The following is a 16049-nucleotide window of genomic DNA, read 5'->3' as shown; positions in this document are numbered from 1 at the left end:
TATATATATATATATATATATATTACAAAGCTACAGGAATTAACACCGCAGCACGAGCAACAGCACATTCATTGTGTAAAATGTAAATGTTTTAACAATAAAAAACAAAATGTTATGTCTGACAAGTTTACATGTATCACCAGAACAGGACCAAAAGCCAGACCACACCTGCACCCCACCTAGGCCAAAGCAGGATGTTTCCATTGCAAAAACAGGCCTCTCTCATCTAACGTACAACACCTCTCATGAAATACAGGATTTTTGTCTTTCATTTTAAATGGGCCAAATCATTTACATCAAAATTAAACTAATATAAATTGCTGCTCAAATATGATTCTTTTATAAGCCGTGTAAATTGCCATGATCTAAAGCTTTGAAGTGTGATACTGGTGTGTGCCCCCAGCGTAAACATCTGATGTTGCTCAAAATGGTCCTATTCACACTCAGGGAGCTTGTGTTTGGCTGGAGAGTTCATATTGATTGCATGAATTTGATGATGTATCTAAATGTAATAACTGAAAAATATGATATTTCCGGAACGCAAGGCTCGCCAAATACAAAAATATGTGCTCAGTACCTGACTTTGCCTCATCAAGTCGGAATGGATGAAGAACCTTCATAATTGTTAAAATGTATGACTGCCCTCATTGTGAAAAAGTGTAATTTTCAGGGTCACATCTGGCTGATAGAAAAACAGATTGGTCCTAATGCAAATCGGAACTGTAAGCGGGCATAACGTCTGCCAGCTTAATCTTCTCAAAATTGTGAGGGTGGGAGTTTGCCACACAGCTTTGCATCATTGGGGTTACATTTCAAATCACCTGAATCAGTAATTCCCAACATTTATTGTACCACAGACCAGTATAATGTCTTGCCCAATATACAGGGAGTGCAGAATTATTAGGCAAGTTGTATTTTTGAGGATTAATTTTATTATTGAACAACAACCATGTTCTTAATGAACCCAAAAGTCTCATTAATATCAAAGCTGAATATTTTGGAAGTTGGAGTGGGGCTTTTTTAGTTTTAGCTATTTTAGGAGGATATCTGTGTGTGCAGGTGACTATTACTGTGCATAATTATTAGGCAACTTAACAAAAAACAATTGTATACCCATTTCAATTATTTTCATCAGGGAAACCAATATAACAGCTCAACATTCACAAATATACATTTCTGACATTCAAAAACAAAACAAAAACAAATCAGTGACCAATATAGCCACCTTTCTTTGCAAGGACACTCAAAAGCCTGCCATCCATGGATTCTGTCAGTGCTTTGATCTGTTCACGGTCAACATTGCGTGCAGCAGCAACCACAGCCTCCCAGACACTGTTCAGAGAGGTGTACTGTTTTCCCTCCTTGTAAATCTCACATTTGATGAGGGACCACAGGTTCTCTATGGGGTTCAGATCAGGTGAACAAGGAGGCCATGTCATTAGTTTTTCTTCTTTTAGACCCTTTCTTGCCAGCCACGCTGTGGAGTACTTGGATGCGTGTGATGGAGCGTTGTCCTGCATGAAAATCATGTTTTTCTTGAAGGATGCGGACTTCTTCCTGTACCACTGCTTGAAGAAGGTGTCTTCCAGAAACTGGCAGTAGGACTGGGAGTTGAGCTTGAGTCCATCCTCAACCCGAAAAGGCCCCACAAGCTCATCTTTGATGATACCAGCCCATACCAGTACCCCACCTCCACCTTGCTGGCGTCTGAGGCGGACTGGAGCTCTCTGCCCTTTACCGATCCAGCCACGGGCCCATCCATCTGGCCCATCAAGACTCACTCTCATTTCATCACTCCATAAAACCTTAGAAAAATCCGTCTTGAGATTTTTCTTGGCCCAGTCTTGACGTTTCAGCTTGTGTGTCTTGTTCAGTGGTGGTCGTTTTTCAGCCTTTCTTACCTTGGCCATGTCTCTGAGTATTGCACACCTTGTGCTTTTGGGCACTCCAGTGATGTTGCAGCTCTGAAATATGGCAAAACTGGTGGCAAGTGGCATCTTGGCAGTTGTACGCTTGACTTCTCAGTTCACGGGCAGTTATTTTGCGCCTTGGTTTTTCTACACGCTTCTTGCGACCCTGTTGACTATTTTGAATGTAACGCTTGATTGTTCGATGATCACGCTTCAGAAGCTTGGCAATTTTAAGAGTGCTGCATCCCTCTGCAAGATATCTCACTATTTTTGACTTTTCAGAGCCTGTCAAGTCCCTCTTCTGACCCATTTTGCCAAAGGAAAGGAAGTTGCCTAATAATTATGCACACCTGATATAGGGTGTTGATGTCATTAGACCACACCCCTTCTCATTACAGAGATGCACATCACCTGATATGCTTAATTGGTAGTAGGCTTTCGAGCCTATACAGCTTGGAGTAAGACAACATGCATAAAGAGGATGATGTGGTCAAAATACTCATTTGCCTAATAATTCTGCACTCCCTGTAGGCATTACCTTGTATGTATTTTTTCTAAAATATTTAGAATAATAACAACAATAACACCAATGGTAACATTAATAATAATAATAACAGCTATGATAATAATAACAATACAGTATTCCTAAGATTTATGCAGCTAAGCATTCCATAAACACACATATTAAGTGAATTTTTGCAAAGTAGGAAACATAAACTCACAGAGAATCACCCACGTACATAAATACATACATACATACATACATACATACATACATACATACATACATACATAAATACATACATACATACATACATACATACATACATACATACATACATACATACATACATACATACATACATACATACATGCATGCATGCATACATACATACATACATACACACACACATACATACATACATACATACATACATACATACATACATACATACATACATACATACATACATACATACAGACATGCATACATACATACATACATACATACATACATACATACATACATACATACATACATACATACATACATACATACATACATACATACATAAATATCTAACTATATAGTATATTTCTTATATATATGTATATGTATAATACCGTTCAAAAGTTTGGGTTCGCTTGGAAGTTTCCCAAATTTTAAAGGAGAAGCAATGTTTTTTTTCAATAGAAATTGAAAAACACTCCATACATTGTCAATGTAGTAAATGACTATTTGAGCTGCAAATGACTACAGACTATTATTACACTATCCCTTGACCTACATGAGGGCAAGGAAAAACCCAAAGCCTCAGCATGAGTAAAATGAAGAATCCTTGAGGAGAGACCGCACATGAGGTCGTCCCCTGTCCAGGATGACGAGGCTGCAATGGATGTTGCAAGGTCGTCAAAAACATTACACAGACATCATCCACATGAAATACGGATCATTTAAAGGCTGAAGAATATAAGTGCGTTTTAAGCCTGGATTTGAATATACTTAACAAGATGGCGCGCGCCTGTTCGGCTGCGGCTACATCGGCTCGCTACAGTTTTTTACACTTCGGTCATAAAACCCAGTCTTCGACTCAGTTTTGACTGCGAACAAAGTCATCTCAAACCGCAGATTAATATACGATCGCATTTTTTTTGCTGGATATGCGATCATCCAGAAATCAAGCGCTCGGTGCTACGACCACTCGGGAGTGTTTACTTAGCCCCGGACTGCTACGTCAACAAGACCCAGCGGCCTACAAAGCAGCGAAGCAGAGTGGCAAGAGAGCGGTGTGACCGGAGGAGGAAACGAGGTTGTCGGGCCGAGCTAACCGCTAGGCTAAAGGCTAAACCCTTCAAAACGCCTCTCCCATCCATTTTCCTCTCCAACGTTCGCTCTCTGGACAATAAACTGGACCATTTACAACTGGAACTAACATCGAACCGCGAGATGACGAACTGCTGCACTATTATTCTGACGAAGACATGGTTAAACTTATCTATCCCGGCTGACGCTCAAGGAAACTGTGCGGGTCAGATGTATCGACATTTCGTTCTGTATACACGTGTACACGAATGACAATAAAGTATATCTGAATCTGAATGAATCTGAATCTGAATAGTTCCACTGAGGTTGCAGCTCAAAACTCATAGGACAGTGCATTCCACAAAGCTGGGGCCTGAATGGAGAATTCTCTCGAACCTGTGGATCTCTTTTTGGATCTTGGGATCGCTATTAGACCAGCATTTTTAGAGCGAAGGCTACGGACCGGAACATAGGGGGAAATTAAATCTGAAAGATATGAGGGTGCAAGTTCATGCATGACTTTGTATAATACCAACAGAACCTTAGAACCACATCATAAGCTGAAGGGGAGACAAAATCGGGGTAAAGTGATCAAAGGCTCACTGCAGAATTTTTTACCAGCTGCAGGGTCCTGATGCTAGACTTTGGGAGACCGGAGTAGTACATAACAGTAATTGAGATTGGAGGTAACAAACGCATTAATTATAATATCAGCATCAGACTCGGAAGGAGCAGATTTTTTGCAATGTTGCAAAGATGGAAAAAAGCTGTTTAAGTAATGTTCTTGACGTGTGACTGTGAAACCTAGATTTTTGACTGAGTCACACTGAGTGATATTACATTTGTCAATTTTAAAAGCAGTGTTTGAAAACAAGTTACGGCATTCAGATGGACCACTAATTATTATTTCAGTCTTTTCAGGGTTGAGGAGCAACAAGTTAAGTGACATTTATCTTTTATCTCCAAACTTCCACAATTAAGTGAGGCAGATTCCTCCATTGGAAGAAACAGTTGAGTGTCATCTGCATGGAAACTGATATTATACTTGCGAATAATATCACCTAACAAAGCATATAAATGCCGAAAAGTATGGGACCAAGTTATGAGCTCTGCGGAACACCACAGGTAACACTAAAAGGCTCAGAGGTCATTTCACCCTATCTAACAGGATGCGTCTTATCTGAGAGGAAGGATCTGAATCACAAGAGGACATTTCCTGAGAGACCAATCCATTTTTACAGCTGATCTAGTAAGATGTTTTTGTCCACATTGTTTAAGGCAGCACTGGGGTCCAGCAGAAGCAACAATGATGAAGCGCAGGAGTCCATTGCCAGGAGATCATTGGTTTCCTTAACCAGGGCTATCTCGCTAGAGAGATTAGCCTTGAATCTTGATTGGATAAATTCAAAAAGATTATTCTCATGCAATAAAAACCATTCAGCTGTTGTGCCACAACATTTTCAAATACTTTAGAAAGAATCAGTAAGTTTGACATTGGTCTGAAATTACTTAGGCTTTCCGGGTCATGGTTGGGTCGTTTAAGTGTATGTTTAATGACAGCAAACTTAAAAGTCGCTGGAACAACACCTGAGGAGAGTGATATGTTGATAATATTTAAAACTGAAGGTCCAAGGACCCCAAAAAGATCTTTAATCAGAGGGCTCAGAAGTAGGGCAAACGGGCAAGTAGTCGGTTTGGCCGCTATCACCAGCTGTGTAAGATTATCAAGTGACAAATCACTAAAACGGGGGGAAAAAGATCAACCGATTGCCACCTTCCTGCACATTTAGAATTTCCAGACCTTTGACGTGATGTATTTACATGGTCCATACAAATCTCTTACTGGATTTGTTGCATCTTATTAAAGTAGACCATAAAGCCAGGAGCTGAAAGGGTAGAACCATCTGAAATAATCGAATACTATGTTAGCGATGCTACAGTATCGAAGAGGATTTGAAGGTAATTTTTTTCGTTCAGCAATTACCTTAGAGAAAGGGGCTGTTTTAGTACAGGCAAGGGCTGCTTTATACTTCAGCAAGCTGTCACGCAAGGTCTGACAGAAAACGTTAAGCTTGGTAGTGTGCAATTTTTGTTCACATTTCTGCGGATATTTAATTATGATGTTTAGAACATCACTGAAGAAACATCTCTTTGACACAAGGAAAAGAAGTATATAAACAAAAGCCATGGCTTAGTGCAAAGTTATCCTCCAGACTGACGAGACAAAGATTAATTTGTTTGGCTCAGATGATGTGAAGCATGTGTGGCGGCAAACAGGTAAGTAGTACAATGTTTGTGTTGTGCCAAAAATCAAGCATTGTCTTTGGAATGTCATGTTTTGGGGCTTTGTGAATGCAATTAGAATTGGGGAGTTGCATTTCATTAAGAGAGATAAAAACTCAAGCATATACTGTGAAATAGTGTAGCAATTAATTATCCTCTTCCTCCAGAAACTGGGTAGCAGGGCAATGTTCCAGCCTGAAAATGACCCCAAATACACATCTAAGATGAACAATACTTTTCTGAAGCAGCTAAGCCACGGGGGAGATCATGCAAACTCCGCACAATTTTCATACACACATTCAGTTTCCCTTGTTTATATTAGTATGCAGCAAAGTACTGTGGGACTTGTAGTACTAAGACAGTGATACAGGCAAACCCCGACTTACTTGCTAAAAAACCCTCAGCTGTATTGGATTATTCTTCCATAAAATTTCCATTTAATTTGATACAGTCTGTATAGGGTGGATTGAAAAGTTATTTCCATCCATATGTAAAGCCCTACGCACAGCTGGCCCCAAACACGTGCAACGTCACTGGTGATCTGCATTATACTTTTGGCGTCAGTTTTGAGGGGAAAACTCTTTAGAGAGTAAGTGTGCTGCGCCCATAGCGTCAAATATTAGTCTAACCGTTTTGGGTCTTGGTTGCTAAATTTCTCAAGTGTGAGTGGCAGAGGAAAACTACGAGCTGCTTTTTTACAACGCATGCAGTCTAAATACAAAACACCACAGTGATGTCTGAAAATATGATTCCTTCGACAGGATAACTAGTTAATGTTTTTATCAGCATTTATCATAAAATATATTACATAAGCAAAACACAAGGTTTGACAGTACTTTTTCACCCACAAATCAAGCCCTCGATTTGTTCATCCAAATGGAACAGCTGTGGAAGTTCTTTGAAAAATGCCACACTTCTCTTTCCATATCATTGGCATCAATGTCAGGTCGCTGAGGTTTTCTTTAATTCTTAAGGAATGGTAACAAGTGATTGCAACTTGGTCAGTTTCCGCGGCAACCGTCAGTAACAGAAAACCCGTCCTGTTGAAACAAATACGTATCTGTATGATGTCACCAGTGACTGAAGTACATCATGCCACCTATCATTGGAAAGCTTAAACTCTTGGGATTTAAGATATGATAAACAAAATGTAGTCATCACAAAAATATAACCAACAGTCTGAAAGAAGATGCATGAAAACTATGAAGCTGGCATAGGTCACCTACAATGTCCCCTGGGAGTCAGCTCATGATACAATTCCCCGCAAAGATGGCCTCGTTACACTCACAAGGGTCTACTTAATCAAACCATGTAAAATATATATTACTAAAACACAAAATAATGCTGACATATTAAAAAAATTGCCTAAAAACAATTTGTTGGACATGACTGTTTCGCCCCATACTGTCCGTTTACTAATAAACAGACTTGCAAAATTATTTCCAATATGGCAGTTAGCCTCTGAACTTTCGATTGACACCACGTTCGATCAATTGCAGGCTTTTTTTCACGGTCCACATCCTGCATTAGCCTAAGGGGGCCTGTGTTAATAAAACAGACATCTTTAGCCCTGAGTATCTTAAGCCAGTAGTTACCGATTTACGTAAATCATGATTAACACATTGGTTAGCCAATGGAATTCCCGCCATAAAATTAATTAAAATTTAAGAAGGGTATTCAAAATTAGAGCCGAAAATAAACGTGCGTAAATTTACCCCGGTGTCCATTATTACGCACCAAATGTGCACATTGGTGATTGAGGCGCGTAAAGGGAAGTCAAGCATTTCCAACTCTTACACAATGTCTAAGAATTAGACAAAGTCAAATACAAAGTTGGAGATTTTAGAGCTGTGCACTTGTCGTCTCCGAATGGCGACTTTTGGAAATCCCTTAACATCTTCTTAGAAAAATGTGTAAAACACAATTTTTAATTTTTGAGATTGTGGTTAAATTTGACCAGGGACCAGGTAAATCTTTATGCTATTGTCCCATTTGTTTTCCGGCTAGGCTGCAAATGGTACACATTTCTGTAGGCATGTGATTGGGAAAAAAAATCAGTTAATAATAAAACCCTCTATTTTTGTGTGTCTCAGCTAAGACAACTCAATTTGCAGTGATTATTTCAGTTGGGGACAAAACGTCAGAGTGCCACCTTTCAAAAGAGTCAATGTTCTCAAAACGGTTCAAGAACAGCATTTAATTTACTTTGGGTGCATCTTCAATTTGGATTTTTACCAGATTGTTAAGAATGCCTCATACAGAACACTTTGTAAACAGACAGGACACAGTATTGGCCAAATTACTATTGGAGAAAAGTAACAAGTGAGGTCCTTTATAGGTGTTGCTGAGTGACATATAATATAAATGTAAAACGTTATATTCGCATGGTGTTGCTTGCGTTTTATATATATATATATATATATATATATATATATATATATATATATATATATATATATATATATATATATATATCATCTCATCTCATTAGCTGCACCGCTTATCCTCAGTAGGGTCGCGGGGGGGCTGGAGCCCATCCCAGCCATCTCCGGGCAGTGGGCAGGGGACACCCTGAACTGGTTGCCAGCCAATCGCAGGGCACACAGGGACAGACAACTCATTCGCTCATTCACACCTAGGGACAATTTGGACCGGCCAATTCACCTGAAATGCATGTTTTTAGAACGTGGGAGGAAACCGGAGTGCCCGGAGGAAACCCACGCAAGCACGGGGAGAACATATATATATATATATATATATATATATATATATATATATATATATATATATATATATATATATATATATATATATATATATATATATATACTGTATATACATATATATGTGTGTGGGTGTGTGTACATACATACACATTTATCTTCCTAAACCTCTTTCAATATACTTCCCTCTCTCCTTTTATCTTTCTTTTTCTTTTTCTTTCATTTCTTTCTTCCTCTTATTCTTTCTAATTTTATCTCACTTTATTCCTATCTCCTTTTTTCTTTGTCATCATTCTCTCTCCTCCTCTGTCTCTCCCTCTTTTTCTTTTTCTTTAATCTACTAGTTTGTACGCCCGTGAAAATGTTTTTTTTTGTACTATGTGTCTTTAGTTTGACACCCCTGCGCTAAAAAATAATTAATGGTTTCATTCCCAAATGCCACATACATAAGGTTTGCTATAATCACGAACCATGTAAGGTTATTCCGACTTCTAGAAACCAAAATTTTGGTGTCAAAACAAATATTGCAAGTGTGTACATCAAGTCACTTTTTCAAAAGTGTGACTATCTCATTTTGCCCAAACAGATTACATTGCATGTCACGTTGGTATTTAGAGAAACCACTAAGGCTCTTATGCAACAAATATGGCAACACTAGTGATGTGTCATTTGCAAATGTAATGACATGAGCGGGCTCCCCAGCAATCCACAACTGGCTCCTTTTGTGACTCTTTCTGTATTGAAGGCGTACGTGATCGGTCAATATGCGTGGTTATAGTCCCTCTGTGTAGAGAAGATTCAATATTGTCGCCAAGTTTTGGACAGACCCAAATGCAGGTGCACAAGAGATGTAGTCAAACCCTTCTATGAGGACATTTAAACAGCAACAAGAAGGGACTTTACCAGGGAGAAGGACCGGGAATGCAGAGGAGGAGATCTTGAGAGGGAGGATTTCGAGGAAACTGGAGAAGGGTCCTGCGGTGAAGAAAAATATTGATGGGAAGATTTGGGACTACCTTTAAGGAAGATGGCTTGGATGGACAATCATTGGACAGAGAGGGAACCGAAGGAGTAGATTGGTGTGGCAGGTCTGTGAGTGGACCAAACTAGAAATCTAGAGGGAAATCAAAGAAGGAAGTCGTGGGAGGCGAAGCTCGTAATGTACTACTTTCCGGTGTCCCAAAGTCTAGCATCAAGAGCCTTTGAATTTGCTGCAGCGAGGCTTTTAACTAAGAAAAGAAAGTTTGATCTAATTCCCAGATTTTGGCTAACCTTCATTGTCTCCCAGTCAGCTTAAGTTGTTATTTTAAGGTTCTGTTGGTATTATACAAAATGATGCTCCGTGGATTGTTATTGGGTCAGGAAGATACTGAGGCATCGTCGGGAGAGAAGGCAATAGCCGCGCCACTGGTACGGCCTACTGTGGCTGGGCTACGTAACAACTCTCCCAGTCCAAACCTGTATCTCACCAATGCCAGATTCATTACTCATGAAACGGTTGGCCTGGAGCTACAAGTTATGTGAAAATGCTACACTCAGGAGGGTTGTATTTTAATGAACAAAGAAGACCTGGCTCATCCGAAGGTTACTGGATGCTAGCGTGCAGCTACCCAGCCGCTTTCTAAATCGCTTTCTTACACTGAAAGAAGAATCCTATCCAATCTAATTTATGTTGTTCTTCTGTATAATGACAAGACCATTCATTCAATTTCAATTCTGTGTTCTTATTTGTATATTTATATTTTTCGTCACACTCTTATACACTCAGTCAGTAAGAACATCACCTCAAGCTAAGTTTGACCCTTGGGGGGTTTTATGAAGGGACCTCGCAACTTGGCGGATTTTTACAATTTTTAAGTGTTTATTGAAAAATGATTTCAATTTCATGGATTCTGACCTTTGCGGGTCCGTTTTAGAACGCAACCCCCGTAAAGAAAGAGGGATTACTGTAAATAAGCATTTGAGAGCATGACCTTGTAGTGTTCATGAAAGAAAACAATTGTTACAAAAGCCCAGTTGTGACTCAACAATAGTGGAACAATTCCATCCTAGAAATAAGACCCATACCAGCCACCAGCTCTCCGGTCCAGAGGCATTCACCTGACCCCATACTCGCAAAGTGGACCAGATGACTCAACAGCACTTGCCACCACAAATTTCCCGTGAAAAAGTACAAATCTTCAGTTTATCCAGAGGGAAGTGATTTACTACCAGTGACCTAAATTCAGGCATCACTAATTGCAAACATGCCCCCACTGTTGCTCAGTGGAGCCAACCAGAAGACGGAAGTCTCAGATTAGTGCATCTGCCACCCTTTCTGAGGGTTGAGGCTTCAATCTGAGCATAACATTTTAAAGTTTGCCTCCGCTTGCGTGGCCTTTCCCTGTGATTACACATGGTTTGAAGTTAAGAAACTCTTGTAAATTTCCATTTGGGACATGGTGTATTATAAAGCACCTCCTAGCTGTAAAATTTTGGGTTGAGTAATTTGTATTTACTTCATTGGTGGGTGATACTGGGAATTTCGCCATCGACCCGATCCAAGTTAATACAGGGTCATATAGATTGATACCTATCTACTTTAAGCTTGTCATCATCATTGAATAATCAAACCACTACACTCTTGAGATACTGTATTTTAACAATCATGAGGCGCAAACAAAAATATCAGGTTTACCGTACTTCAAATTGTGCGGCACACCTCATCGTGCTTTGCGCCTTTTGTGTGATATAAATGGCTGGACATAGACCAGCTTAGTGTCTTTACAGTTCGATGTCCGCGTTGAGATTAGGAGGTCACAAGTTCGAGCCTTGGCCAAGTCATACCTAAGATTGACACAATTTTTTGAGGAAATCTGATGTTTTAGTGACATCGTTCACATGTCCAACTAAATGGAACTTGTATACAATCTCCTGTGACTTCTTTGCATCTCCTGTGTGAACGCAACAAGTGTCCCGCTTGTACAGAAGAGGATACGTAATGTCACACGCAATGCATCCAATGTTAACGGAAGTGCTCATGGATGCTAACGCCGTAGCATAGCTAGCAATTTGAACATGATTGTGCTACCAAAGGCTGAACAAAGTTGTCCCCCGAAATTGAAACTAAATGCAAAACCTCACGTCCGCTCCATTGAATGCTTTCCGTGTTTTGGTCGGCCATGGTATATTGATTTCTACACTACGCAGAAGAACATGGGGACCGAGCAGCCGCTGCAAGAGACTTGAATATTAATGAATTGAAGGTTAACAATTTGGGAGAAGCTGAAAAAGGAACTCCTTCAAGTTTTAATCACTGTGTTTAACAGTGTAACCAATACTTAAATAAACCACAACCAAACCCAGTTTTGCTGCAGCTATATTTTTAAGTATGCACCCTTGTATGTGTTGTTGTAAGGCAAATTTAGCAGAGGGCATCCGCGCCCGATTGGGCGTTGTGCCCTGAGTATGTGTTAAATACAGAAATAGAACCAGCTACAAACACTGCACCTTGCAGTGCACCCTATGGTCATGAAAATACGGTAGTTGGTAGTTTATGCTTACAATAAATACAGCACAAAAAATTCAGGCGCTAAACATGTATCATTTTTATGAGAAAACTATAATGCAAACTTTAACAGTATAAAAAGATACAAATATTCATATTACAACGGTTTCACAACAAAAGTCAAGAGAGTCAAACCGAAAAAGCAACAAACTTTACTACGCAAGAAAGTTACCTAAAATATCTTCCATTACACAATTATTTGGAAATAAAGTCAGTTCACTCTCATTCCCAGCCATTGGATCCTTACTCCAAGGAAGAAATGAATTGAAAAATGTTTTTTATAAAAACCAAAACTACATGAACCATTTTCTAAAATTCTAAATCAGCATTTCTTTTACGTAACAGGAGGCTCACTTAAAAGGGAGATGACATGATTGCCCGCCATCTTGCTGCTACTGGTACCCTAAAAAAACAAAAACCTCGTGAAAGGCTTGGCAAAATTTGGGGGATCAAGGCCATTTAAGACTACAAGAGGAAACCATCACCATCCTCAGCTTATAGTTCCACTTTGGTTGAGGATTCTAACCTCATTAAATCCTGCTTTGACAGGCACTCCACTGTCTTTTTTTCTGAGGAAGAGTTGAAATATCTCAGGGTCTTGTTCACGAGCGAGGTCATGATGGAACAGAAGATTGGTGCAGCATCGTCGGTCATACGGACCGTTAACTGGTCCTTTGTGGTGAATGGATCTGAGCCAAAAGGCAAAGCTCTTGATTTACCAGTCGATATACATTCCTACTCCGACCTATGGTCAATAACTGTCATGACCGAAAGAACAAACGGCTGGAAGGAGTTTCATCTGCAGGGTGGCTCCTCTATATTAAGAGGAACCAGCTGAGGAGGCTCAGTCATCTAATCAGGATCCCTCCTGGATGCCTCTCTAGGGAGGTGTTCCGGGCATGTCTCAAAGGAGAACGCCCAGGACACAGAGGAGAGACCACATCTACAGGTTGGCCTGGGAACGCCTTACGATCCTGTTGAACAAACTGGACAATGTGGCTGGGGATAGAGATGTCTGGGCTTTCTTGCTGAGGCTGCTGCCCCGACAACCCGACCTTGTATAAGCGATTGATATTGGATGGAAAATGAAATAAAAATATGATTAATATTGATTATCACGACGGGCCTTCAAAAGAGTAACTTTAAAGTTAAAGGCTTTTGTGCCATTGGTAAATTTTCTGAAAAGCACGTAATGATTTATGTACAGTAGTTAACGAAACATAACTCTGAGACCTTACTCTGAGCACACACATCAAGTGATCTAGCTGATGGGCTTTCCCTCTCTTCTTTAAATGCAGATTAACAGAAAGCTTAATGTGTTATTCTAGCGAGGATTAAAAGCAAAAAGCAATAGCAAATGCCTCCCTCCCTTTTCTCACTGAATTGAACGGACTTATTTTTAAGTGTGTATGTGTGTGAGTGTTATGTATGATTAAGTATCCAAACATTTTAGAAAGTATCACATTTCTGCATAAAACTGCCATCAAATGTGATCTTATCTTTGTCAAAATTACACAAACAAAAAAATAGTGTCTGCACCAATTAAAACCAAATGACCTTCCTGTTTAAGTACATTTTTTAATAGCAAATAACAAAATAGGACAACATGTTCGGAATGGCATTATTTACCAGCCTTGGGGAAGGAAGTTTACAAAAGGGAACAACTGACCTCCAAACGCTGGCCTCATTGTGAAGTCATGATCATCTACTTTTATGAGATGCTCTGTCTTTATTTTGCGAGACTTGGTCCCATCTGGAGGCTTCTTCGCCAAAGAGCTGAAAAAAAACAAGACAATGAGTTATGGATTATGTGTATCCTACAAGACACTGACTGACTACTGTTTGCAGTATTTACAAATAGTTGGATTTTTTTACAGTTCATACCTATTCCATTACCTGTTTTTAATTAGCGGTGGTTTTAGTGTGTGGGGTATCTGACTTTAATAGTACGGGCTTCTGAATTTTAGTCAGTACAGTAAATTGTGTTACGTTTGGATTCCGGATGATGGACCCATGTTAATCAAGCAGGAACTGCAGGCAGAGGTCCTCAAAAAGAGAACAGTATTTATTCACAAAATCAGCACCAAAGTACCAAACAAACAGGTGGGCACTAAACAACAAACAAAATGTCCAAATAAGAAACAAAAACCAAACTTGACAAAGTTTAAAACTAGAAACAATGACCATAGCTGGAAATGGAAAATGCAAGGAACAAATAAATAAATGAATTAAAAAAAAAAAACCTGGCGTGGTTGAAATATGTTTTTCGTACTCCCGCAAATATACAAACGCTAAGAGCCCACTTGCATTTAATCCTCCTCCAGAAAAAAAAGTACTTGCTATATTTGTAATATAATCACTTTTTTTTTTTTGCCACTCTTGTAACGGTGCAGTTACTGCATGCACTAAAAGTAATAATGCATGTGTAACAAGAATGCTGAGATTGTGTGTTTTAGGTAGTGCTTACAAAAATTAACTGTGGAAACTGTTTTATTTTTCTCTAAATGATTATTTTTCCACTGTTTCTACAATCACATGATGGAGGTGGGAAAACTGCTACCGCAAATGTTTAATTGATAGATAACTGGTTTATGTTGTACTTTTTGTTATTTTCTAGTGTGTAATGTTCCACAACCTCTTACTTTCAAGCAAATGTAGAGCAAATTACGAGTCATCCATCATACACTAAATAGAAACCCCCCAAAAGCATGAAATCAATCTTTACCCCCATTCCCTCATTCTTCCATCCTTCTGTGTTCTGTCCCCTGAACAGCTTTGCTAAAAAGCAGAGAGGTGTGGTGGAAAGAAAACACAAGGTCTCTGATGAGATAATTGTGAACTTAGTATTGAGTTACTTAAACGTGAGAATTGGAATTAGGATTGTTTTAAATATATAGGGTTCCTACAGTTGGTAAAATGTTTTCCTTGCTTCAAAAGAGATTTATCACCTTGTGAACCACTTAACCAGTCGCTTGAGAAAATAAGTTGCTGCGTTATGTTTATTTTCCTCCGGTCTGTTTGATATTTCTTGGTTTACGATGGTGTCCTCTTGCTATGTTAAACTCTCCTCCCCCATCAATCCTGTGACTCATTTTTTTGTAATAAAATAGGGGGGGTTATAGTTCTGGTCATATGTGAATCAGGGTTTGACTGTGAAACATCTTATGAGAAAATATTAATATCACTTGTCTCTCTTTGTGTAAGGTAATAAACCTAACAGGTTCTTTGAACTACGTTGGGCATTGTTAACACGTCCTTGATAGAGATCACATTAAATTTTCAACTTTTTACCGACACCTCAAACAATGCACTCCACCTTTAAAGGTGGGGTGCATCATTTTAAAACGTAAGCTGCAATCATTATCTAAACCAGGAGATGGTAGCAGAGTAACACATATAGTGTGTGCATTTGTTAGACACGATTGAAATAAACTCTTCTTTTTTATCTTTTCGGGGGTTTGTTCCGCTCCTAACAGGCCTGATAAATCTAAGCTAAAAGCATTTAGCGGCGATGAAAGATAAAGCATAAGGGCTCTTTGAACTGAGCCAGCTGTTGGAAAATAGGCGGGAGGCAACTTGTTTCCTCAGTAATTTACTGTTGCCACAGAGCAAAACAGCTCATTGCAGACTTGCCCCCAGAACGTTTTCTCATTCCTCCACCCTTCACAAAATGATGGGCATTTTTTTCCTGCATGAGTTGAAGCGTTCATATAGAGAAGGGGTCTCAAACTCTATTTATTCGGGGGCCAACGGAGCTAGGGTCTGCGTAAGGTTTGGCCAAA

At 39.4% G+C, this 16049-nt stretch overlaps 1 protein-coding gene and 1 long non-coding RNA gene across 3 annotated transcripts in view; one reads left to right on the top strand and one right to left on the bottom strand.

Annotated features, from left to right (window-relative positions):
• Window positions 1–16049, bottom strand: part of gabrr2a (gamma-aminobutyric acid type A receptor subunit rho2a) — a 46632-nt gene that overhangs the window by 26149 nt on the left and 4434 nt on the right. The window contains exons 1-2 of one of the 2 annotated variants that reach the window (XM_088355196.1): window positions 5699–5783; window positions 5558–5618 (exon numbers count right to left, since the gene is read on the bottom strand). In XM_088355196.1, coding sequence (XP_088211322.1) covers window positions 5558–5618 — 61 coding nt within the window. In that variant the 5' untranslated portion in view covers window positions 5699–5783. Of the gene's footprint in view, window positions 1–5557; window positions 5619–5698; window positions 5784–13936; window positions 14044–16049 lie in introns of those variants that run through there. The other variant, XM_088355195.1, reaches the window with a different exon arrangement.
• The window catches only part of LOC148351489 (uncharacterized), a 23375-nt gene continuing 13276 nt past the window's right edge, over window positions 5951–16049 (top strand). The window contains exon 1 of the long non-coding RNA XR_015852955.1: window positions 5951–5991. This is a non-coding gene — a long non-coding RNA (uncharacterized LOC148351489). The remainder of the gene's footprint in view (window positions 5992–16049) is intronic.

This window comes from Urocampus carinirostris, chromosome 15 (genome assembly GCF_059441175.1).
Source record: "Urocampus carinirostris isolate Australia breed hairy pipefish chromosome 15, RoL_Ucar_1.0, whole genome shotgun sequence".
NCBI lineage: Eukaryota > Metazoa > Chordata > Actinopteri > Syngnathiformes > Syngnathidae > Urocampus > Urocampus carinirostris.
Note: the sequence above shows the minus strand (reverse complement) of the source record. Positions and strands in the feature narration are given on the sequence as shown.